The sequence below is a fragment of the Larus michahellis genome, chromosome 10, assembly GCF_964199755.1.
Source record: "Larus michahellis chromosome 10, bLarMic1.1, whole genome shotgun sequence".
NCBI classification, from domain to species: Eukaryota; Metazoa; Chordata; class Aves; order Charadriiformes; family Laridae; genus Larus; species Larus michahellis.
The window spans coordinates 18,766,121-18,793,099 of NC_133905.1; the positions used below are offsets into that span (position 1 = coordinate 18,766,121).

General features: G+C 50.2%; 1 protein-coding gene across 2 annotated transcripts in view; it reads right to left on the bottom strand.

Annotated features, from left to right (window-relative positions):
• Positions 1 to 26,979, bottom strand: part of CACNA2D2 (calcium voltage-gated channel auxiliary subunit alpha2delta 2) — a 225,481-nt gene that overhangs the window by 134,813 nt on the left and 63,689 nt on the right. For both annotated transcript variants that reach the window (XM_074603248.1, XM_074603249.1), the window contains exon 3: positions 2,613 to 2,729. In XM_074603248.1, the coding sequence (XP_074459349.1) occupies positions 2,613 to 2,729 (117 nt within the window). The remainder of the gene's footprint in view (positions 1 to 2,612; positions 2,730 to 26,979) is intronic.

Genomic DNA, 26,979 nt, shown 5'->3' on the forward strand with positions numbered 1-26,979 from the left:
GCAGTTATTCCACCTTAGCAAGATCTTTTACTCGCATTTCAAAGGACAGTAGCTGTATTTTTGGTATTGAAGACCATCTTTTCTATCTCCCCTCCTGCTAAAGCTTAGGAATAAAAAGCATCTGGAACTACAGAGCCCAAAGGCAGCTCTGAGGGCAGGCTTGAAGCAATGGAATCATCATGGAGAAAGGAGATAGGAGGATGCTGGGGAAAAAGGGCAGTTAGTGGTGATAAAATTCCGTGTCAAATAGAGGCCGCTGCATGGAACACGGGGCAAAAGCCCCCCAGGAGCCAGCTGTAGATGCTCTTCTCTAGTGCCAGCTGGAACAGGTGGGGATTGCAAAAACATCTTCCTAGGAATTTTTCTGTCCCATGATGAGACTGTCATCAGATATGATGGTCTGGAACAAAAAGGGAGGGACAGCATCCAAATAACCATCCCCTTGTAGATGACTGTTATTTTAGGAAGCAATTACCCTCTTTGCTATGCACCCCTGGCTCCGGCACTCCTCTGGAAAGCATGTGTGAAATCAGAGCGTCCTGCTAGTGCCAGACCCGTGCCACGGCGCCGCACCACGGCTGCCAGGGCCAGACAGCCATGTTTGGTTTCCTCGTGCTTGATTGCTGCTTCTTAGAAATGCAACACACAAGGTAAGAAACTATGTATTATTGATAAGTGCTCTGCACGCAGTTTGAGTCTAATAAAGACACATTAATATTTTCACTTAGAGGAAAACAGGCTCTTTGATGGCTGGACTGAATCACTGCCTAATCAGAACGGCACTCTTGAAGCATGAGTCCATCATGCGTGCCCAAAGGCTACCGAGCACCTTCCTACAAAACCTGACCAAAGCGCAGGCAATATCCCTTCTCGCTCCTGCAGCAAAAGAGACAGGGAGGCACCTTTTCAGTAGAGTGAGTACATGAGTGATGCGGCAATTCATACTTCAAGGAGAGGATCCATTTCTCCCTCCTCACCTGCCCTCGCTGATGCATGGATTCCCACCTGACTCAGATGCTGAAAAATACACTTCAAGAAGTCATCATCACTCTCGTGAGTCATGAGAGAAGGGGAGGAAATGACTCCAGGAGAGATGATTCAACTAGGGGGAGAGTTGAGACAGAAGAAAACACAGGGTGGAGATGGGAAGAAGCTGTGGGAGCCACACTGCTTCGAAAGAGCTTAGCACAACGTGGAAGAAATTCAGAAGATCCAATTTCTCCTTCTCCCACCAACTTCCCCGTTTCCGTATTTGGTTGTCAGTACCACCAATCCAAGACGCCAAGAATTTACACGCAAGCTGGATGGTAAGAGACTGCTCCACCCGGCAACTGCACTCTGAAGGAGTCTTCCTGAAAGGGCCAATTCAGGTCAACGGATCATTGTTTCCACTACAATAAAACAGCACCAAGTGCTCGTTATCTAACCAGGGCTGCCAGAATCACTCCTCTGCTTCGGGTCCAGCATCAGATGAGCCCTTAACAGTGCACCAAGGAATCCTGTCCACAAACCCAACAAAAAGAAGTTCAAACTGGAAGACGAACAAGGTTATTGGTACTAAGGAGACAGGTCATTTCCAAACTCTCACTGCCTTAGTTACACCTCAGTTATTGCAACACCTTTTCCCTCACCATGGTACTTCTTCCTCTGCTGATCAGGTTGAAGGGTGACCAAGTCTTTTTGGTTATAGTCCCTATGCAGACACAACAGCTACCTGCTCCAAGCCTTCCCCTTGTCTATCACCCCACAAAAGCACTTTTAGGTAATCAAGCTGCAAGGCACGCCACCCAGTTGCCCACACTGTCAGATGTCCATCACACAGCTTCATCCTGCTCTCCACAGTCAGGTATTTGAGAGGACACTACAGCTCCTGGAAGGGAAACCCTTACATGGCTCCCATACCCCCCTGCAGCAGAGAGGGTATCTCCATCTCTCCAGGAAGGTAATTACCTGGCTCTGCCCCGGTAGCAGAGCACGGCCCCACTCCCACGTCGTTACAGCCAGCACCGGGTTTTACGGAGCCAGCACCACAAGCTGGTTACCTCGCTCCACTACAGATAAAATGAATTAATTTTAAAAGGAGTGGTACAAAATGGGATGATAGATTGGAGATGGACACAAGCACCCACGAGGGCAACTCACGCACGCAGTCAATCGCAGGATTCAAGTGCCAGGCACCAGGCACAAACATTTTGGTGCATTCCCTCCTAAACGGGAAAAAACCCTACTTGTCTGAAACGCTTCCATGAGCTACTGCAGGGACACCACAGTACCTTTGCTCCTGCTCACCACACCCCCAGTTATATGACTGGGGCAAATTTGCTGCCAGGCTTTTGCTGCCACTTGTATTCTTGTGGCAACGCCTTCGGGTGTGTTCACATGACGGTGGGAGGAGATAAAAAACAAGAAGATACCTATAGTAGATCCTCACATGATATGTCCTCACCTCAGACCCCAGACGTACTCCATACGCACGATGCAGTTCCCAGAAAAGGCCACATAACCACAGAAATTACTTTGAAGCTGAACCCATAACGCTACGCCAGCACCAACCCTCTTCTTTAAACTGAACACATCAGACAAAGGATCAGCACGCAGGCCCATCACCTTACCTTTAAAGCACGGACTTTCTTGGCCAAGAGGCTCTCGATGTCCCCTGCGACCTTCTCCACCAATTTCCTGGGCACGTTCTCCTTGACTTCAAACAGGTTTCTATTCTCATTGTAGATCTAAGAAGGGAAACAAGAGAATGACAGTCAATATTAGAGAGAAGTACAGGAGACTTCCCACAGAAAAGCTGATCCTCTAACACAGAAGAATTTTAGCAATGTGGATTAGGTAACAATATCAGCTTTCAAAATGAGGGGAACAAGAGAGGAAAGGCTTTGCAACCAGGAAAAAAAAAAAAAAAAAAAAAGGCATTTCACCTGCTGCCCACACCATTGGCTTTATAGCTGCCTGCCTTCATGCTTGCAGGCTCTCGTCTCTAAGCACGCCATAATACAGCAGCACCCTCAGGAGATCACGATTTCTACAACCAGTCCAGAACTTGGCCAGGCTGTGGTAGGGAGAGGCACAGGTCTATAACTGGGATTATCCTGAAGGCCAGATGCAATTACCTGGTTTTATTTGAATGTTTGCACCCAAAGCGTGCACCCTGTGACCCGTGGGCCTGCCCGTCCAAGCCACATCACACAACTGCAGACGACAATGCCAGCCCCAAGGGACGTGCTGTTGGCATCAGCACTGCCCCAACAAGAAGGGCTCAGTCCCACCACAAGACCCGGCAACCACCAACCCCTCAGTCACCTCCTCAGATCATTTTCGGACTTGTTAACTCAGCTTGTCTGCAAACTCAGGTGCAACCAACACAGGGCAAAAGAGAAGGCCTTTTTACAGTCATCTGAGATAAGCAAAAAAAATATCCTCAAGCCTTATCTATTCTTAGGTAAAATACACGAAGAAAACCACACAGCAAACTGGATTCTGCTTCCCTCTTAATCCTCAGGCTACTTGCAAATACCTGCAATTCCAGACATGAAGACATCTGGCAGCAGAAAACCCTCCAAGGAGAGCTGGACCTCCCCACGGAGGTAGCTGACTCCATGTTTAACTGTGATTTCCATGCTAAGCATGTCTGGCACCTACCCGAGCTTGCATGATCCTTGGGAGCTGAATCATTACTTCCCATGGGACTAAAAACCCTCTTTGCTGCAGCTTCATTAGAGGTGAAATACTCTGCCTGTAGCTGCCGGTTTGTTGCAGACCTGACCATCGCGACAAAGGAAGAGACCAGGTGGTGCAGAAACCATTTCTCACGGAACATCTGCCTGCTGCCCTGATCTGCCCTGGGTCTCAGAGCAGCACCCAAACACAAACAGTAAACAATCAGCTTGCACAAGACAAACACGTACCCCAGAAATCCCCACATCTTGTCCCATGAAGGCAGGACTAAGGAGAAGCTTGGCTAGAGACACCCACCAGGCTGATACCACCACAACTGTTTCTCTTGGTGGAGCCAGTAAAAATAAAGGTACGGGCAGGCAGGTGCCCAGGATCTGGAGAGCAGCACATTACACAGCTAAAGAACAGGATGAGACCCTCTTCATATGTTGGGAAACTACTTAGTCCACCCTTTTCCAGATGTTAATGAGCTGGAGCAGGAAGCGACCCCATCACTGAAAGGCAGCTGGCAATGAATTCCAGAGCCTCCCCTTTCCTTTCGTGGTGAAACAAAGTGGTTTCTGAGGTTGAAGCTGCAGGAGTATGCTCGGAGACTAAGCAAAAGGCTGCTCTTTTGGCTCTGCACAGTCCCTCCAGACCTACGGGGCTAATCTTCAGGCTTCAACTTTGTTTTCTGCAGCTCTCGCTGAGGTCCCTGCTCTGCCCAAACTCCTTTCTTCCATGCCACTAGGAAATTCTGGACAGCATGCCTCGCCCAGCAGCCTTGTGTCCACATACATGATTACTCTATCCTATCTCTACTCCAGGCAACCAGGTTGTTTTTTTCCCCCCAAAAGCCCCAAGGTATTCAGGTAACCTGTCCTGGCTGCCAGAATGGTAACCCACCCTGCCTCCGTCAGTGGGCTGGCACACAAAAGGCTCAGACCTGCTCATTTCTGAAGTTTCTGAAGAAAACAGCATTTCTGTGAATTCTCCTAGTTACTGACCTGCAAGAGAACAGCCCACGAGCCAAGAGCAGGGACACAGCGAGCCTAACATCTGCGGTCCTCGTCCCACTCCTCAGTCCCTAAGAAACACATGGACCATGCCTCCAGTGCCCTCTTGCAGGCTCCAGACCTGCCAGTCTTCAGGGAAGGGTAACTCCAAGCATTAAGTTTTCAGCCAACTTGATTCCAAGGGCTTCACCCAAATCATTCTGGTCCCCAAACCACCCATACTTCACATTAATCTAGCAACTCCTCTCTTATTGTAAGTGATGGTTATGTGAGCACAGTGACTCCAAAGAGGATGCTTTAGTAAGAGAACACAGTTCAGAGGCATCCTCAGGCTCCAGCAGAAATGATTTCTAGGTGTTCTTCAAGTCACAGCTCCATCACACCCCAAGCTTCAGACCAAAAAGTGTGTATTGCCAATGGCAAAACATCCCGCGCTAGAGAAAAATGTCCCGCATCTACCCAGAAAGGGTTAACGTGAGGAATGCTTGACACAAAGCAATATTCTCTCATAGTCTTTTTTCCCTTTGGTAAGTAACAGCATAACAAAATAACGTGTTTGGAAGGCGCGCGCTACCTCCAGCTGAGCAGCAGCAATTAGGAAAGCAAAGAGGAGCAATCTTCAAGGAGAAAGCTTTGGGTAAGGAGGGTGTCCTGACATTAGTATTTTCCTGTTATGAAACAGAAAATTGGCTCCTATTGGTTATGGACAGAAACGGTGCCTGTCCACAAGGGAGGGAAAAACAGAAAAAGAAACCAGGAGATGTTCCTCCAGCCCTCTCTGCAGCTGCAGAGCTCCGCAGTCTTCTTGGCTGAACAGTTCATCGGCGTTAATTAGAACAATCCAGCATGAATTAACAGTGACCATAGGAGCGCAAGAACATACCAGACAGGCAGGGGAGTGAATGGTAGTGCTCCAGGCAATTAAGATAGCTTCGAGCTCCCCATTGCAGCATTTTGCTTTGGGTCGTTCAGACCTTGGCCGGGTTTTACTTATCTAAGGTGACATTTCCCATATTGGGTTTTTCCTTGAGCTGAATCAGAGGACAAATTTTCTAGCCAAAGACATCCCAAACATTCCTCAGCATTCCTCTTAGTTTTGTCCAGACTAGAAAGCCATTCTCATTGAAATTCTCCTGTGATCCGCTGCTCTGGGACCTGGGTTTGAAATTTTTAACAGCAGTGACCTCGGAGTCAAGAAACCGCTGCTTCTGATTCCATGTAGGTACACTCATACCCAACCACACCGGAACCCTCGGGGAGAAGGGGGTGCAGGCTGCACGCTCTTGGTGGACTGGGTTTTACTTTGCAAACCCTTCGTGAACATACCCCTGGCCTTCACAGTCTGCGTGTCCTCCGACAGGCAGGGCGAGCAGGTGGCAATGCAGGAACACGAGAGCGAAACCCAATCCTGCAACGCTCCAGCCGTGCTGAAACAACTGGTAATGCCCTTGGCATTAGCCCTGCTCAACGTGGTTGGCAAACTTGAAGTTTCTGGACCAGGAGAGGGGCTGCACAGAGCCCCTGAACCACCTATGGAGGTATCAGCCCTCAGGCAGGACAGAGGAGGCAGCTGCTGTATTCAGGGGACGGGGATAGAGACCAAATTATAAACTGCAAATCTCAATAAAAAGTCTAGGAAGGGCTGAAGCTGGATGCAGTAGCCAGAAGATCCAGGCATGGCAGTGGAAAGAAAAGTCCATCAGTGGATGCCGAGAGTGAACTAGTAAGGGGCAAGAGCAGGGGGAAGTATTAACACAGGCAAAAAACCCAGAAAGTACTGAGTTGAAAAAAAACCAAACCAAAACAAAACCAAACACCACCCCAAAAAATGGTGGCAGGTGGGAGGGAAAATCAAACAGCTCAAGACAACCTGGAACTTGAAAAATTTAATCCCAAATAGTGCTAAGCATAGTGCAATGATAAACAGCTGACAAGACGATCTAAACCAGCAGAGAAGTGCTAAGTAGCCTTCCTAAAAAGCAGAGCTGGTAGCACAACCGATTGCCAATACGCGTTCACAGCAGCAACTGAATAAGCGAAGAGGCAGATCTGATACTGCCTCAGAACATCCACTCTCTAAATTCGCTTGTTTGCCTTGCTCCTAATGCACAACAAATGATGCTCATCCCTGCTATTAATTCCCTCTGTGCCTCTATACCCAGGGAGCTGTCAGGGTTCAGAGAAAGCGTTTGCCGTCCCCCAATTCCCCGGGAGCGCACCCAGCACCGTGAGACTGGGCAGCCCGAGAAGGAACAGGAAAAGGTGCAGAAATACTCCCACGGGCGCGGAAATCACTACTCCATGAGCTGCCACAAGAGGACCCAGCACCTTCCCATGGGCCAAGGTATCTGATGATAAAACATGAAGGAAGATAACAAGCTCCCAAGAAGCCACAACCACCAAGAAGCTGAACCCTAACAGGGCAGCCGGTAACCCCAGCAACTCTCAGCCCCACTGGGCCAGGACACAGGCCGGACCCACAGCTCAAACCCAGCTGGGGTTTGCTCGGGGCCAAGCCCTGCACCCTTCTAGGACAGGCTGCGGTGCTCCAGCTCCTGCTGCAAAGGCGTCTGGTCTGGGGAACAGTCATCTTCCAGAAATTATTATTATTTCCCTCCCCGCCCCTCGTAAGAATCCAATACACCTGGTTTGGACAGCTGCAGTCCAAACACCAGCGTTTAATCACAGCGCAAACCTGGCATGTTTGCAAAAGAGCAAAGTACTTCGTGCAGCAACAGAGCGGGCTGCCTCCCCGCTGCCAGAGCATCGCGCCTCAGCGCAGCGTGCTCCAGGTGAGGGAGGCAAAGACCAAAGCGCACCTCTTCGGGAACGACTGCCATGCACACCCGAGATAACCCCTCACACCCCAGCGACGGGACTGTGCCACGTCATGCCCTACAAAGGCCGTACACCATGAAAATAAATGGTTTTTCCCACCTGGCATTATTACCGGGGGTAGGGAACATTATTACAGGGTCTCTGTTCAGGGGGATACTTCAAGCTCCCGCAGCCAGGCCCATTGCTGATCGGCTTCATACGGTGACCCAGATATGGTATCTGCAAAGGGAATTTGTTGGTACAGCAAATACTGCAGCAGGATACCTGCCCTGAGAGGAGCCGCTTGCTCAGGCGCTCGTCTAGTGCTTCTCCTGGGGCTTTAGGATCTATTGGTCTCCACCAGACAAGCGGTGGTCTGGCCCATTTTGATTCTCATCTCACCTATGGTGGCATCCTGCCAGTTCCCCGCGGCTCAGGGTATCACTGAAGAGGAACAGGCGGAAACCTGGAGCAGACTTGCTGGTGCCTTGGGCACACAGAGCAGACCACTGACCGAGAGGGAGCCTAAAGAAGAATTGCCCAGCAGCACAACCAACCAGCAAGAGCACTGTGAGATGGTCCAGGCTGAGCAAGGAGCACTGTGGCTGGGTAACATGGAGGAAAAGGAGTGCAAAACCCCAGAGATCCTGCTGGAAGATGGAGACTGCTCAGGGCCACAGGCAGAGAGCAGAGACAGCACGATTCCCATCTCGCCCCTCGTCCCTGCTGCACCTACTGTTGTTAAATTTCATCGTCTGGTGCTTATAGTTCTTGCAATGATGGTAATCATCGTGGTGTCTATATTACATTAGGAGGATGTCAGCCTCGGCGCAGCGTCAGGGATAATCAAGCAGGCAGTGAAAAGAGTGATAGCGGCCTCGCTGACAGCCCGCCAGGACAATCGGTGCTGCCTGTTCCACATCGTACAGAGCATATCACACCCCACCGCAGGGACTGGGGGATGGGGACCAGCAGAGGGCACGGAGGTGGTCTTCTGGCAAAGCAGCCGTCAGCCTGGAAGGTGCTAGATCCTGGTGTTCCCTGCCGAGGAGTCAGGATGGGGAAAGGCAAAGGGAAGCAGGCGCAGGTGAGCAATGGTGCCGCAGTCCAGTGAGGGCTTTGCCAACCTACCCCACGCCGACACCCAGAGCCAGTACCATGGACCCCATGTCCCCTGGCCCCTCGGGAGCCATACAGGCAGCTGGTCCCGCAGAGCCTGACCTGCCCCTTGCTGCAACCTCTGCCTTGTCCTCGGCAAGAGCTGCTGCTGCTCCTGCAGCCTGCGGATGTGCTGGAGCGCGCACAGGAGGCAAACAGCTTGACATTTACTAACCCCATCTCCCTCTCTCCTCGCACAGTGCCATTTCCCTGCTGTGCTCCTTCCTTCCACCTACCTAATAAAGAGCAAGCACCCTCCGAGCAGCTCTTCACAGCTCTCCCACAAAAGCAGGATAGGGAAACGCGCAGTTTAGCTGCTCCTCAGGGATGGTCAGCTATCACCGACGCAAACAAACCATAGAACTAAGGTCTCCTTCCTTCATTAGAGACCCTGCTAAAAGGCAGCAGTACCACAGAGGACATGGGGGACAGGAGGAAGGCAGCCCACTCCAGCAGGGATGGAGATGTGGAGCTGCTCCAGCACTCCCCACCCGGCACAGGCATCCACATCTCCCATCCTCTGTGTCACTGGCACTGGCTGGAATTCTGCTCGCTCAACCCAGGACAACGAGCCTCTACGGCTGAGACTTCAGGCCTGCCAGCCCCAAAGCAGACCTGAGACTGCTATGCATAATTTAGCAACTAGACAGGGATAAAGGGCTATGCACGGTTAGCCTGGATTATAGAAAACCTCTCCTGGCCTGGAAAGCTGCTTTTAGTCTTCAAACCCTTGTACGGGGAGCTCTCAGAGCAACAGACCTGCCTGGGTGTCTGCAGAGAGTGAATCTTCTGGCAGGGTAATTCAGTAGCACACAACTTCACACCCAGTCTTCTCCTTTTCAGATAAAGCGCTGTAAAAATAAATCACTGCAGAGTTGAAAACGTGAGGTCTCAACCAGGGTGGGAGCTCTGTCCAAGCACTCCTCTGCACACTCACAGCCACTTGGATGGCGTGGGTCTTGCTGCCAGGTCAGGGCACAAGCCACCAGAGCCTGCTGTGCTAATGTATGAGAGGCAGAGAACAGCTACAGCATCCCCGACAAATGCCCAAATGCATTCAGAGATCACGCATGCTCTGAAAACATACGCTTGTACAGTAAAACAGAAAGAAAACTAAAAACCCCAACCTGATCCTTGACTCTGGCTGCTCTCTTGGTTATACGGGACATAAGAAAAGGAAAGGAAGATAAGGAAAACACAGTGTTTTTAAAAGATACCTCAACTGCTTTCCTTCAGGAGATATGCAGAAGAGTTTAACTGGTTTGATTAAGTCACGTCTCTACAGAACAGGTGTCCTTCAGATCAGCATCATTACAATTGCACCCAGACTACCTTAGGAGGGATGCTGTCACAGATAAAGTTGCACAAGTTTCCTATATTTCATCTTTATACTATTTCTATCAGAGTCAGTGACTATGCACTATGGATCATACCAGGTTTACCCCGTTGTCCCTAAGAGAATGAAATTATATTGTATCAAAGCAAGGGATACGTCAGATCTAAAGCTGCATTGATACAGCAGTGCAAATCACAGAATCCTTCCACGTGAAGCTCTTCCAGAAATATATGCTTGATTTATATCGGTTCAACAAAATTCAATTTCCCACTGCTTTACTTATAAGCAAGGATTAAAATCAATTTTGGAATGGATCATCAGCTTAACCAAAAGAGGTTAAAGTGCTCTCTGGCAGAGGCACACGCTCTGCTGAAGCACCACGCTGGACCCACCAGGACAAGCGCAGGGGTCGGGAGGAAGGGGTCACGGAAGGAGGGTTCGGAGGAGAGGGGGAACGGAGCAGGAAGCCCAGGGAGGGAGGGAGGGTTTGTGGTGGGACTGGTGGTTCCAGAGAGCACGTGGATGAGATGAACAGGAGAAGATGATGAAAATGGTTAGGGAACGATAAAGCAAGAAACTTCTCTGCTTCTCAGGTCACCCCTGGGCTCTGCGAGGCCGCAGTTCTGCCTTTCTCACAGTTGCTGGATGGTTTAAAATTTTGTTTTCCTTTATTGTGCCACTCCTTTTCCAAGGCTGAATGTTTAGGAGACTGAAATTACAAAAGCCAATACAGACCCAAAATGGGATCTCACCAGACTCGGTTTCCCCAGCAGCGAGGAGGATGAGGAGGGGAGCACCACTGCTACGAGAGAAGAGGAAGAGCATGAGCCAAAGCACACCGACAGCGGCGGTGCCCGGGCCAGGGCTGCCACAGCCGGGCAAAGGCTGCTCCCCGTTCCCTGCAAGCATTCCCCATGCACGGCTCCCTCACTTGCACAATGCAAGACTCTCGGATCCTCAGAGACTTGACTTTAAATAAATAACCCAGCCTCTTTTCCCCAAACAGCTTATCTTCTGTGCCAGAAAAGCTGCTGCTTCTTGTAGGAAGGGCTGCGGGAAAAGGCTGTGCAGCCTCTAACACTGGCGCTCCCAGGCATATTTTGCAGGCTTTCCTTCTAACTACACAAGAAAAAGAGTAACAATTACCTCTCACTGCCTTTTATTCTTATTGATGGCTACCACTGGCCAAATTCAGCTCTCAGCTGCAGTGATGCAAATTTGGGATAACTCCACTGACATGGAATTAAACTAAATCTCTTATTAGAGCTAGAGCGATTGAAATGTAGGCCAGCATAAGTCAGCACTGTCAACAGTTACCCCTACAGGTTTCTGCAGAGTAATGATCTATTTTAAAGAAACTGAACTTTTAGAAATAGCAACTTTGCAATTCTCTTGATTTACCTTCTGATGTAGGTTTTGGAGCTTTCTCTGATCTTCAGAGATTCATGTTTACAAGTTTTTCTCCCTAATCTCAAGCCCTGGAATCATTTCTGTAAATACCCAAACTCGCTGGAAACAAGGCTGGAAGAGACACACTCGTCCAACCCATCCCTCTGGTTCATACAGGACCTGCCGAACCCGTGCTCTTCAAAGGCTCTTGTCCACTGGTGGTGGACAGCCCAGGCTTCCCTGGCTGATGTCCTCCAGTGTCTTCCAAGCCACCCTGTTAGAAAGTCATTACTTATGTTTAACATAAAGCCCTCTATTGTGGCATAGGCTCATAAAGCTTTGCCTTGTCCCCAGAGGATATGGAGAATACATTTGTAAGACACCTTTCTTCCATGCATTTCCAGATTCATCCTTTCTCCTGCTAGTGCTTCCTGCTCCCTCAGCCAGTGGGTCTAGAAATGGAGACTTTTACGAAAATAAACCACGTACCTGGAGATTTTAATAAAGAGGTGAACCCCTGCAAAGCCCTATCAGTTGAGCAGATGAGGTTTTCAACTTAGTTCCACCTCCAAAGGCAAGCAGTGGCACCAAACCCTCCAGCTGAGAAACCCAGCCCAGGTTTTAGTTTCCAGCACAGACTTGGAGGGGCAGAGGGGCAGGACAGATACATGCCCCCAGAGATCCCACTGGATGTCTCTTCTGAAGGCAACCTCCAGAGATCCAACACACAAATGGAGAGACTTCTCTAAAAGATTCAGTAACCTCTGCAGCATCCCAGAGAAGGCGGCTGAGAGGGATTCTCATCAGCTCATGGAGTTCCAACCTGCTCAGATACTACCTTCCGTTGGGGGTGTCATGGAAATGTCATTTCTAACGTTAGTATCACAGCTATCTCATTTCCTAACATGTTCCTCTGACCTGTTCTTAAAAGACATCCAGCAATGGAGATTCCTACGCTTCACAAGACAAAATGCTTCATGTTCCTACTTGAAAACTTTTTATGATGCTAAATCTGAAAATCCCCTGCTGCAAATTAAAACAGTGTTCTTGGTAGAAAGGCGCAGAGTTAATGAGGAACAGGCACTTCTGCCTCGTGCTGCTCTGGCCCATTACGTATCTGAATATTTGTCCTACTTCAGTTCATACTCTTGTAGGCTAAAAAACTCAGCTTCGTTTGTTCTTTGCCCACAAGTTAATGCTTTTCATATCCAATGTTTTGGGTTCAAACTACAATTAAGGCAACAAGTAGGAAATGCCGTAGGTAGATTCTTCACCAAGGTGCTATTCAAAACAGTCCCCAGAATATCCAGTCATCGGTCAAAGCTGGGCATTTTTCATTAGATGCCCAAAACCAGAACTCTGGGGGGAAAAGAAAGCACAGATCAGGAGTGAGATGGGGAGAAAAACCAGGAAAAACAGAGCCCAATTCTTGGACATAACAAGGTGCACATTTTATGATGGAAGGGCAGAGAGACAGTACAAGAATACTCAGACAGGAATGGTGAGAGCAGGTTTGAGGAATTCTAAGATCCCTGGTCCTGATTTGATCGCTGATGACAACAGGGCACCGAGCGTCTGCATCCTGCCGTGGAATAACTCTCGCCTCAAACACTCGCAAGGAAATAAATAATGCAGGCCTGGCCTTCAAAGAACTGATAAGGCTAACACTTCTGGCGCCTGAAAGTGTGGGAGAACTGTCTTGTGAAGACAGGGTAGTTCTGCCACTCATGTGGTGAGCTTGCTAGTTCTCAGTTCTCAAGGCCATTGTGTCCGATGAGTGACCTTTGCTTCATTAGCTGTGAAATGCATATGAAAGCGCACACCCTGCATATGCTAATGAAGATTACAGAGATCATGCTAAACACGTATGACTACGGCACTTGTCTCTCCACCCAAATCATGCTACACGCCACCTGGGAGAAGGGAGAAACCTGAGACAAGGCTGTCCTCAGCAAGGGGGGTGGACCATGCTTATTCAGCAAACATAAAAGGGGAAAATAAGTGCCCCTGGGGGAACAAAGAAGAAACAATAGAAGAAGATACTGCCTGGGAAGATTCTTCCCAAGAAAGGAGACCATACCTGGGAAGATTTTTCCAAGAAAGAAGATGATGCCTGGGAAGATTCCCTGAAAAAGACGCTGGAACCAGGACCGGTGATCTCTTTCTCTCTGTCTTTTTCTCCATCTTCTCCTTTCTCTATCCCTCAGTTTCTCTTTTCTTTTAGAATTGTTAAGTAACGGTTAGAGTTGTTAAGTAATGACCTTAAGTATGACCTTATGTACCGCTTGCCATAAGTTGTCCTATACCTGTTGTTAGGTAACACAATGCACACCTCACCACTTGCCATAATTTGTTATATACCTAACCAATTATCGTTGACTTGTTAGGACCTATACTAACCATTTTGGGAAGCTAATAAATGTTTCTATACGGACCTTGAGATTTATCTCACCTTAGTCCGCACCGTTGAGAATTTATGGATCTGAAGTCACTTACCCTCCCTCTTTACTGGGAGTGGGACGTGACATGTGGCGATGGGGGGCTTCAACAGCATTCACCTGTGCTGTGTCCCACCCTTTCCTGTTCCTCCATCTTCCTCATCTTCACAACCTCCAAAAGATGTGATTATGCCAGTGAAAAACTGCAGTCGTCAGTCAAATGCTCCTGCTAAACCCAGCCCGCTGCTGCAGCCCCCCACTCCAGGCTATTTCTGCGCAGGATTTGCTAGCACGCAGCCTCCCAGCGCCTTGCAGGTGCAGCCATCACATCCCAGCCCTGACAGCCTGCTGAGGAGCCCTTCAAATTAAAGGGAAAATACAGTGGGGACCTCTTAGCAGAGCAGTAAATCGCCCTGCCCCCCCTGCACCAGCCGCCTTCTCGATCAGCTGCTTGCTTGGCTGTAGCTGTGACAAACAAGGCACAGGGCTGCCTGCTGTCATCATGGGAAGAGCCAGACATGGACTCCTCCTCGGTGGGGAGCAGAGGGTAAGCGTCCCACAGATCCACCCTGCACAGACCCCACGCGGTTTTCAACAGGTGGGTGCTCTGCTGGCTGGCAGAAGTTGCTCCCTGCTGCACCATCTCATAGAATCATAGAATGGTTCAGGTTGGAAGGGACCTTAAAGATCATCTAGTTCCAACCCCCCTGCCATGGGCAGGGACACCTCCCACTAGATCAGGTTGCTCAGAGCCCCGTCCAGCCTGGCCTTAAAAACTTCCAGGGACGGGGCTTCCACCACCTCTCTGGGCAACCTGCTCCAGGTTCTGCCAGCCTCGCCGAGCACGCTCCCTCCCAAGCCAGCCAGTGCTTGCTTGATCAGCATTTTGGGGGGTTAACCATGGTAAATTCTCCCCCACCAGCCCGGAATGGTGCAGCAGCGACTCACAGGCTCTCCCATCCCCTCCCTGGTATCAGCCAGAGCAGGTCAGCTTCATCTCTCAGAAGGGTGGTCCTCAACACGAGAGAAGGACCAAGGCAAAGGAAAACACTCGCCCTTCACTAGATATAGCTGATCCATACGACTACTGTAGGTGACTGACTCACTAGGAGATGTGTTACGGGCCTGGGACAGAGAACAAAGGGTAGCCTGTTTCTTTCCCAGGCACAGCCAGACACAGAGGCTTTGCAGAAGCAGGTATACATGGGCTGTGAGTTTCTGTTCTCCATATGGCCGAAGAGGAGACAGCAGGATGATCTGCAATCCTAGCATCACTCCTAGCAGCCAACAAACTGCTATCTACACTGCTAAGATCGCAGGAGGGCTGTCCCAGAGATGGGGAAGAACTCTGTCCCCAGGTCCCCATCACACCCCAGGATTAGCAGGGTGCAGGGAAGCGGCCGCAGTGGGCCAGAGGGAGCCAGCACCCCCAGAGCAGCCAGAAGTACTCACTCAGATCTACCCAACCACCATCACACAGATCTGCACACACATTTGCATCCCCACTTGCTTTGTCCTCTCCTTCTTCAGTTTTTTCCTAACATTTGAGGGCTCTAGTCCCTGCTGTCCCAGCCCTCTCCCCCGGCACACGGAGACGCTCCCACAAATGCACGGCCGAGCTCCAGGCCCATCTGTTCTTACAGGAACCGCCCTGCCCGTGCACTTTGCTGTTGACACAAAGCGCTGTTTCAGCTCCACACCTGCACTCTCCCTGCTACTGCGTGTGATCTTAATTAAGCTTTAGGTACAGGTGGGGAGCAATTGTCTGGCACTTATGGCTGAGCAAGGGGACTTGGTCTGCATTCCCCCTTTGCCACACACAGAGTACTGATCCGCCTACATGATCGTGGGCAAATCACCTTCCCACGTCTGAATGGTCTCACTGACCTCCCACTTGGAAAGAATTTATCGTTAGTTTTTGCAAAGTGTTGTGGAAGCCTTAGAGGAAAGGTAGCACAGGAACGGAGAGTAGCAATACTCCACCAGGAGCCACTAGGGACCGACCAGTGCATTAAACCTACTACAAGCAGAAACAAAACTTTTTTATGGCTCGAGCCAGACTCCCAAAGCGCTGGCAAATTGTTTTCAGTGCTTTCCATCAGCATTAGGAAACACATATGTGGCTTGTCATTACGCACCCAGAGCAATGGCCCTGCCACTTGGATCTCAGATAACGTAACGAGGGGATGGATTCAGATCTACTTGGTGTAAGAAAAGGTTGCATCAGGCACCGTGTACGGTCAAGTATTAGTCTCCTGCTGTTCCAGCATAAAGTTAATCAGGGACAGAAATTAATCCCTCCTGACAGCATGTTGCCAATTTCTGATTTCACCCCCGTTTGCTTGTAGCTTATCATCAAGGGACTGGGAAACTTGTGGCAGGGACAAGCCTGCCACACGCCTCCTCCTTTGGTAACAGCTCGCACGCACCAGCCACGGGTTCACCTACACTCAAAGCAACACGTTGCTGCTCTGCGGGCACGCAGGTACCCTCACATCCATACAGATCCACCTGCCGCTACGCAGGTAGACACAGCGAAAAGTTATGCGTACGCTTGAGGCAAAATATATGCCCAACGACCAGCTTTACTCCAAGACAGTGGGAGGGAGGGGAGGAAAACAAGAACAAGAAGAAAGAAATCCGCTCCCCGGAGGGACGGTGCCAGAAGAGCAAAGTGGCATTTACAGATCATAAGCATTTCCCTTCCCCACTCTCTGCTCCTTTGCCCAGAATGTTAATTAGCATTACTCTAAACAGCAGTGGCAAAAGCTGAAACCCAAGCAGCCTCCACTGCTTTAAAGGAAACCTGGTTGGGAATTCTTTCAGATGAGACGTTTAAACTCAAATGGTGAGACATCTGATGGTGATACAACAGGTGCTTTTTAATGCCAACTTATAACGTTCCTCCTAAAATGAAGGAGTAAGTTCTAAAGAGGAAACCATAATTTCCCAGGGCCGTAGGATTCTGCCTCATGTTCCAAATGTCAGGGGTTTGTTGCTTGTTTTTTTTCTGCAGCTTCTTCTCCCAAGCCCAGTGGATGATGGATTGACCCCCCAGCATGGCAGCAGCTCCTGCTCACTCCCGCACTCCCGAGGCACGTCACCGCGCTCCAGGCTGGGCAAGCCCGAAGGCTGCTTTGCAGTGGCGTTTAGCTGATCACATAACCGAAACGCAGGTTTGCAGTTGTATTCATAAATAATAACGCTGACTTGGCTTTGTGTCATAAATAAAACTTAGACAATTATATAGACCACATACATCTCTGTGTGTTTGGATGATCAATAAACATCTTAAAGTATCACCAAATTTTAGCCACAAAAATTGCAGCAGGAAACACGCTTCACAGTTTGCTTCTCCTTTCAGTGCCGTTCCTTTTCCTACCATTTATAAATCTCCCCATCCAACTTATCAAAACTACTGTCGTCACCAGACAAATCCTCTGCCTTGAGTGATGGATGCCGCGTTCCCAGCACACCCAGTGCCACAGCTCACACAGCCAGGAGGAACCTGCACCTGATCTCCCGAATAACACAGGCAACAAGGCTGCTGGAATTAACTCCTGCTGAAGAGAGAAACTCAACAACATCCCACGGACTGAAACAATCGGTCTGATACACGTGGACAGCAGTTCTCAGTACCAAACCCACACGCAGCTCCATGCCGGCGCCCAGGCTCTGGGGTGATGGCCTTGTGATGGTGGGCTCATGCTGAGCACCTGGAGAAACAGGCAGCGAATGTGCCTCAAAGGGGTCCCAATACAACCCCACACTGAAAACAAAACAGCAAAAATCCCGCGCAGTCTCCTCTTTGCCAGCAGAGCGTGCACAGCGTAGGAGCGTCCTCCGCAATGCGTTGCGGGAGCATTCAGCCCCAGCGCCTTAGAAACTGAAGAGCTGTTGTGAAATAAGTGCAAGAGAAATTGGGGGAACAGAAAAAAAAAAATCAACCTAACAGACTCTCAGCCATAAAACCATTAAGAGAGCTAAAGCGCGCTCTCCCAGCCGCTGGCTGAGCTCACAGAAGAATTGCTCTCCTCTCTCCCTCCGGCAGCCCCAGCTGCAGATCGCAGACCTCTGCATCCCCAGCCCCTGCAACCCAGCCTCCCAAATCAGGCGACGGCAAATCCAGGGCGAAACAGGTATTTCTCGCCTCTCCTGCTGGCGTAGGGTTCTGCCCTCCTTCCACCTTATTTTTCCCAGGTCTGCTATCAGGCTGAGGAATTTCACAAGTAAGTGGTTTCTGCATGGGGCTTACTCAATAGGACATAATTGACTCTTGTTGCAAAGAATTAAGTGCTCTCAATAGAGATGTCCATTTTTAATGCCTTTTTTTATTCTTACTAATGAATTAAGCCAAGATAATACCAAGTAGTTCCCAGATGAGACTGATTGTCAAGCAGATGAGGATTTTATCGATAGATTCCCCCCCCACCTTTTTTTATGCTCAACTCGGAAAAATCATAATAAAAAAAGATACAAGCAACCAGAAATGCCTTTTCCTCCTTGAAAAAGCATAGAGTAATCTCTCCAGGAGATTACTTTCCCAGCTATATTAGTTATTACTGCCTCTGCATGGTTTCTAGTTATGTGTGCATTTGAAGAAAAAGGGGGGAAAAAATGCCCGAGTTCACAAAACTCCTTTATCTCAACCTCAGGATGCTTCAGTGAACATTTTGAATGAAATGACCCATAAAGTGATTAACAGTTTATTAACTTGAAGGGCAAGTCACACCACCACCACAGAAAAGCAACACGCTATTTCTAGACACGCTGGGGAATTTGCTTATGGACACTAATGTTCTCACTCATTCTTTTTTTTTTTCGTCCCCTCCTTTTTTAAATAAAGGTCTGCTTCCATTTTGTCCTCCTACCGTCACCTCCTCACAAGCCCACTACCCTTCCAAGGCATGGACCACTATCCAAACCCGCCACAGACATTGCTTCCTAAAGATCACTCCCCTCTGAATTGCAGAAGACACGTGCTCTCCATCCCAACTTGCTCCAAAAGTCCCTCCCATGCAGCCTGGAAATGTCAATCGCTGTGGCTCCTATCATCTGTTCACTAGGCTTCAAACGCTTTCACAGATCTTCCCGTGCCCTGCTACTCAAAGTCCCTCTGCTTGTTGCTGCACCTTGCTCATGGTGCGGAAAGGGTCCACCATCCCTCACCCCTTTTCCAGGCAGCTCAGGGCTCCAAGAGGAAGGAGACCACAGCTCCTACCGGGGAGACCACCCTGGTTGCACAGGACTTCCAATCTGCGTATCCCCCCAGGAGATGGGAATCTGATTTCCAGAGCTGGTTTGCAGCCCATATGACTGCCCGACCAGGCTCATCTCACTTTCCGGAGAAAGGAAGGGCACGGAGCAAGGATCACCCCTGAAACATTTCCTAGGCAGAAGTTTTGTAGCAGGTAGGTAGGAAAAGGACAGGACGAGGCACGGCAGAAGAACGCGCAGCTGGGAAGCTGGGCTGATCTGCTCAGGAATTCACCACAGTCTGCCCGGCCGGGCTGGACAGATGCTGGGGTTGAGCTGAGGAGTTCCACACAGCAGATGGTCAAGGAGCTGCGATTTGCAGGTAATCTAATAATCAAGTAGTCATATCAGTGAGGATATGAGCCACAGGGTCAGGAGGGGCTGGCACCCTTCCCCTGTTTCTGTAGAAGTCATTGGACAGTAGAAAGCAAGGACATTAACTGTTTAACTCTCAGCTACAGCCACCAGCAGAAGCAAAAAAAATAATAGATCACTGTAGGGCACAACCAGGAGCCGAAGCTAATTGGCACTCATCATCACCCCAGTCTCCACAAGTGGATGAAGGCAACATGCAAGTGCTACTGCCGTGGGGGCTGTCACCTCCTCCTCTTCCCCCTTACTACAGCCCCGGTGCCAACACAAGCGATGGCAGCACGTCTGCTCAAGTCACTGATCCAAACAAACTAACCCTATCAAAATTTCTAGTTGGGAATAAACCGTATCAAACTCTGAGCACGTTATGCCAGCTTGAACCCCTCGGAATGACAGGGTTGACTTCTTCACCCTGCGCCGCCGCGCCAGATGCAGGAGACCTGCGCTACCACCAAGAGAGGAGACAGAAAAATCCCAGGACGAAGCCCTCCAGTAAAAATAAAAAATACATTTCCAGAAGTGATGAAATGCCAGCGCTCACTCTCTACAGCCCCCAACAACAAAAAAACCCTGTTCAGATATTTTTTTTTTATTAACTGTCACGAAATGATGTAATGCATATAGTGTAATTATGCTTAAGTGCTTTCCATGTTAAATGTCATTTCAGTTATCACTTTTTAAATGCAATTTTTATTGAGTGCACAATAATAATTTAGCAAGTAAACAGGCAAGTTACAAGAAAAGAGTGGAAGTGCAGGGGGAGGTGGGAAAGCCTCAAGTGTGACAATGAAATGCACTGGGGTACATGGAGCTGTTACTTCTGAAAGCTCAGAAAGAATTATAAAAAAGCCATAAATTACAAGGTTGCAAAATGCAATAAATTACAGCCTCTACAAAAGGCAGATAATGGAAATGAGAAAGGATAGAGGGAAGCGGGAGGAATCTACATAATTTGTCACCACTGACCCCAGACATCTGCACAGCCTGCGAAGAGCACTGGAAATATTTGGGTGTTTCAGGCTCCTCACGAACACCAGTCCTCAGAGGCCAGCCTGGGGGTCAGCTTTAGGGATGCTTCCCCTCTACTGGCACAAACACAGGAGTCTTCCCTGTGGAAGACACGTTCTCCCCTAAACGTGCGGTCTTCTCTGCATCAAACATACCCTGGGGAAACCAGGGGAACTCCAGGCAGAAGCCCAACAGCCCCGTGTTTTGTAGAAGCTAAAGCCCATCAGTCTGCCGAGCCAACAGGAACAGGCTGCAAGCAAGTGCTGACACACGCAGCGGGGAGAGGTACGAATGCACTTAATCCAGCCATTAAATACGGGCTTTTCAAAGATACGACCCTTACTCCTCCCCCTCTCCCTGTGTGGAAAAGGTCCTGGGGGCCTTGGTGGACATCAAGTTGACCATGAGGCAGCAATGTGCTCTTGCAGCAAAGCAAGCCAACGGTACCCAGGTCTGCTTACAGAGCCAGGAGGTGAAGGGAGGTGATCCTTCCCCTCCACTCAGCACTGGTGAGGGCCCCCCTGGAGCGCTGGGTCCAGTTCTGGGATCCCCAGTGCAAGGGAGATATGGAACTACTGGAGAGAGCTCAGAAAAGCACCACTACAATGCTTAGGGTACTGGAGCATCACACATATGAGGAAAAGCTGAGAGAGCTGGACTACTCGGCCTGGAGAAGAGAAGGCTGGAGGGGATCTTACCAGTGTTTATAAATACCTGAAGGGAGGGTGTAAAGAAGACTGGGCCAGGCTTATTTCAGTGGTGTCCAGTGACAGGGCAAGAAGCAATGGACACAAACCGAAACGCAAACCATCAAACCATAAGGAAACCTTTTTTTTTTTTTTTTCTTCTCCAACTGTGAGGGTGACCAAGTACTGGAACAGGTTGCCCAGAGAGGTTGTGTGGTCTCCCTCCTTGGAGATATTCAAAAGCTGACTGGACATGGTCCCGAGCTACTCACTCTGGGTGACCATGCTGGGTGACGTTGGACCCAACGACCTCCCGAGGTCCCTGCCAGCCTCAACCATTCTGCAGTCTGCGATTCAACCACCGTCCCAAATCCATACGATTGACCCCAGCTTTAGCATAAGAGCGGCAAAGTTTCACTGCCATTAAGGCTACCCGTAGCTGTGAACCAAAGATGGCAGCAAAGACAGACAACCTTCTGCGCAGCAAGCGGGAATCGGCAGCCAGGAGACAGCCCCCCGCTAGGAGAAAACACATTCACATGAGAAATGCTCTTCAGCAGCAACATGTGCCGGCAATGCCAAAGCCGTTTGGAGGAAGACGACAAGGCACTTCTCAGGAGCAGGGGGCAAGTGCAGGCGAGAGGGTGCCAGGCGCTGGGAGGCACAGCTCCCTATCGATTTCACAGCCGGCTGGGTCCCCGGGAATCAATCCCCTTGGGGTGTCAGGATTTTCAAAACAAAGCCACCAACAGAAAGGAAAAACCCGCCAGAGTAAAACCTACAAACAAAACGAAGGCAGCCAAGTTCCGAGAGTGGAGATGAGCAGGATTTTAATCTCTGGAAAATTAAATCAGAAGAAAATGGAACAGGCGCAGACTTTGGCTGACAGAGAGCATCCTCCTTTCAGGAGCACGTGTGCCAGGTTTATTTGATTAAAACTTTTCAGGATGGAGTGATATGGATGAGAAGGGAGTGTTTTCATTACTAAAGTGGGAGTGAGGAGGAGGTGGCCTATAGTTGCTATAGGACCATTTTTGCAACTAATGGTAGCAAATAGTCCCATCGGATGGGAGTAAAACCATTTTACAGGTTATTTCACTCCCTGGGGACAGAAATTTTTTGCAGGAACTAGATGCAGGCTTCCCGGCGTGCATCTGAGCTCTGGGCTGACACCACAAGCTCTGAAATAGTCTGGCAGTTGCTTTTACTGCCTCCAGACCTCAGGGAAGAGAAATCCAGCCTCGGTGCTCTGAGGGGTTGACTGGGAGCCGAAGATGAGGTTTCACTACTGCAGTGGCAAGCCCTGGACATTCCTCAGCCAACGCCGAAGGGCTAGGACAGGCTGGACATTGCCAATGGCTCCTCGAGGGCCTGCTTGAGATGAGTTTGGCAGGGATCAGCTTAACTCTCAATCTGTCCACTCTTTTCTCTCCGTGTAATCCAAGTCCCACCTTCCAAACACCACCAGAAGAAATTGCCTGGGCAGCATCATGAGCATCAGCCGAGGGAAGAAACCAGCTTCTCAGCACACGTGGGCAGAGGGAAGGGGACGCCTGCCTCGCGTGTGCTCATGCCTCCGTTATAGGAAAAGGGGCTAAAGAAACTCGGACAGCAGAGCTAGTGACAGGCAGGTGACGCCGAGGCGAGCCAGCAGGACACGGGCAGGCAGGCATGGCAGAGCTGGCAGCAAGCACCACAGCCCCGATGCCCCGCCAGCACGGGTAAACCAGGCAGCAAGTCTCCTCGAAAATGAGGGCTGAGATCTCTCCTCGTTCCCCTCCACCCCGTGCTCACCGAGGGTTCCTGCCTCCTGTGCTGATGGGCTCCGGCACAAGTTACTAATCAGGGCACAGCGCAAGCAGGGACTGGCAGGCGCTGGGCTGCTGCACTTTTTTCCCAGCAGGAGCCGAGTGCCAGCACTTCCCCTGAATTTAAAAAAAAAAAAAAAAAAAAAAAAAAAGTGTCTCTGTTTCAGATGAACTGGGGGGAAAAAGGCTTCCAAGGTTTCCAAAAAAATGAAGCAGAAGGTTAAAGGGAATGCAGTTCCCAAGGGAAGAATGTTTGGCAGGGTGTGACCGGTCCTGCCACCCTCTCCTCCGTGCTCCGCTCCCTGGCCCCAAATTGCACTGCGGCAACAGCTATCTGCCCGCTCCAGCTCCTCTGCCCACAGGTCCCCAGTTCAGCCCCGTCCCAGGAGCTCTCTGCCACCCACATCCCTCCTCCCACCACACCGTGAGCGCTCTGCTCCTCCTTCCCAGCTCTCCCTGGGCTCCGCTTCCAGAGGGGACCAGCTAACAAGGACAGTGCTTTTAGAGCCCTCCGAGCTTGTTAAGTTCATCATCTCTGTGATGCCAAGTGGAACAGAGTCACTGAACTTTACTAGAGACGCCCAGAGGTGCTGCCAGCCCCAGCGGCTCACGCCAGCCTCTCCTGCAGACAGCCCCTCTGTTGACGCTGGCAGCCACCAGGTCAGGATGCTCCTCTGCTCACAAGCCACTGTCCCCCACACGCGGGGAAGCGGCAGAAGTAACCCACCCACTGGTGACTGCCTCGAAGCAAGCGGGAACCAAAATGCAAGCCAGGATCTTCCCAACAAGATGACTGTCCAAACCCTCCCCAGCCCCTTCAAGCCCCCCCATCTCCACGCTGTCCTTGCCTTCACCCTCATGAGCCAAACAACACAAAAATATTCTGCAATTCTCCTCACGGCAACGGAGTCCAACGCTGCTGAAGATGCACTGGTTTCTCCCACGTCTATCAGGCCAGGATAAAGCAAAGCCTGTCCTTATGCTCCTTTTTCTCCTGCCCTGCTCTCTGCCTCCACGGCACAACGACCCCTCTCTGCACGTGGCCAGAAGACTGTCACCCTGTTGGAAAAGTCTGCTCTGTAACCCCTCAGCCTCCAGTCTATATGGACAATAGATACAAAAGCATTTTCCTGTCTCATTTCGGGATTCTGCCAGCAGCTACAATGGGGAAATGAGGGAGGCTGGTCTTGCTGTTGCAGAGTACTTTGAGTACTTTGACTCAGGTCAGGCTCACCCTGCCGACGTCACTGCCAGCGTTACAGCGTCCTTACCCAAAGCACTCTGGCATCCACAAGGACGGATGTCTGAGGGTTTCGTACCTGGGACAGGATTTTTACATTCCACGCAGGTGATGAATGCTAAATAAGGGCTTGGGCGTAGGAAGCTGGAAAACCCATCACTTGCCCAATAACCCTAAATCTGGTCCCTACCTCTTCACGCCTCTGACCACCACACATTCCCACAGCGCTATACCAGCTAGAAACGGTGGCCTTTCAGTCTTCTTGGTCACCCCTCAGAGCTGCTAAATTCCTCTCGCATCTCTTTCCTTTCCTGCTCTTGTCCAGCTCCCCCTGAAACATCAAGGAGACAGAATCATCCTACCAGCTCTTGATTTTGGGAGACAGTGAGTGATGGCCCAAAAGCAATCAAAACAGAGGGCACAGAGCAGGAAAGCAGGGGAGTCGGAGTCAGACTAAATAAGGGGTGCACGCTTCCAAACAGCCCCTCCTGGGACAGGCTGCCCCCCAGCCGTGGCTGTCACCTCTTAGCATTTCAGAACAGAGGGTACGTTCTGAAATGCTGTTGAATGTCCCCATGAAAGTGGGCAGAAATCAATGATGTGCCATTCGAGCCCTTGAGATAATCCTATCTAATCAAACGGACCCAGAGAAAACAGCGTCTTATGGGCCATAAAACACCAGAGGCTTATTCCCCTCATAAATACTGAGCTGACACCACCACTGCAACAGCCCCTTTGGCTCTTCCTTCCTCCTCTCTCCCATCCTTCCACTTGAACGCTCGGCTGCTGACAGCTCCTAATGACTTGGACTCCGATGCGGTCCCTGACTGCCTAATCAGGGTTACATTAATGAAGCGGTTATCTCATCCAGCCTGACCCCAGAACATCCTCCGCAGAGCAGTGCCCGTGCCCAGCACACCAGGGAAACGGGTACTTTCAGCAGCAGCCCTTGGCTGGCGGGGTCCAACTCCACAGCGCGAAACAAGCCTTGGGCAGCCCGAGGGAAATCCTGGCTCTGCTCGAGCCCACAGCAGACAGGCTGATGTTTCATTCTCATTTCAACTTTCAGGGTCATAACAGTGGCCTCTACCCTGTCCCTACCCCTTCTCCCATCAAACCTCCCTCTCAAAAAGCTATCAGGAGTCACCCCAGGCACAAGAACAAGGCAGTCTTCTCACACCTTCCAGTTTAGGGAGAGGACAAAGCACACGTGAGCCTTGTGAACACAATGTGCATCAGATGGAGCTTTAGCCAGACCCCTCATAGAACAGAATATTTGGCATTTTTTTCCTCTGATATTGGGTCTTTGATTGCTGTCCCAATTATTGCCTTAAAACTGTGTGCTAAGGGAACTCCTAGCAAGCCCTGAATGCTCGGCGATGCACACCCAAAGGCAACTGACCAGTGACACATGTCACAGCCAAATGATGCTCTGACAGGGGAGATGGCCTGACGCTTCCCCGCCTGCTGCCACCCAACTTAACTAAGGTCACCCACCAGCACCTGCAACACAAGTGTTGCAAATAATAGGAAGCTGCTGAGTTCCAGGACATTTCTGCAGAGAAGCTTAGCAAGGAAGGCGACGTGTCCTAAAGCTGAAGGAATCAGCTTGATTCCTTCATGACGGTCCACCCATGAATGAGAGAAGTAAGATCAGATCAGGCAGATCAGGTGAAGGGGAGCTGCCTGAAAGCAATCCTTCCCCTGTTTTGCAGGAGGAAAGGACTCCTGGTGGGACTGTACCCACGTGGTGACATCTGGGATGCTGCCCTACCTGGAAGAGCCCTCGCGTAGGGTTTAGTCTTGTTCCCCGCACTGGCTTCACCAGGTTTTGTTTCCAAATTCCCAGGAGCCTCCCAGTGTGCCCTGTCTTTCCCACGAGGAAAGCTCTCTATGCTGAAGAGAAATTCACCTGCTTCCTGAAAAAGCAGGAGGCAGCATGCAGCTGGGATAGGCTTTAGGACCTTTTCCCTCATCCTCCTGTGGGTAATGGAGTTCCCCACCGCTCCCCCAGCACCGAAAGCCTCCCTGTGCCTCAGGGGGCTGCAGCAGAGCCCTTTCTCCCTCTCTTCCCTCCCCTCCAACAGGGCAAGGAAGGTGGGAATAGCAAAGCCAAGGGGAAAAACAAAACAACAAAGCACCGTATAATCTGCATATTTCACCATTTGGCAGAGGGAATTTTTTAATCATTTAATAGTTTTAATCCTTTATCAGATGCTCATCTAAGAGGATTTTGCTGCACATACAAGATTTCGTACAAATTCATTTGCAGTAAATATACTCATTTAGCAAGTTTATTTCCTGCCTGGGCACTGAGTGGGGCAAGTTGGCTGCTGCTTGACGAAGGTGGCAAGACCTTGCTGGAACTCGTCTGTGCTGTATTTCTCCAGATTTTGGCAAGCCAGAATCTCAGCTACTAGAGAAAAAGGATATCACCCATCCTCAGGGCTCACGGTGCCACAGATAGCAGGGCACAGCTTCGAACAGCACCAGTCCCGCACCAGCAGGCTGTACTTAGCAGAAAGGCATCAAACCCATGGCCTCAAAGGACAGGAGATACCTAAATGAAACCGTTTGTGGTTCCTAAAGGAGATGCACCCACCTGCCATGTTTCCGCAGCAGAAAAACCAAAGGTGACAGAGGTGAAACTTGCCCAACAGTTTCACCGTTGCTTAAAGCAACACCAAGCAGGTGCAGCAAGAAGCAGCTACCTTGGGTGTAAATCTGACAGGAGTGATTCTAGAGGCCACCTGAGCCATAGGACTTCAGCAGCGAGTACCACCTTACTTGCT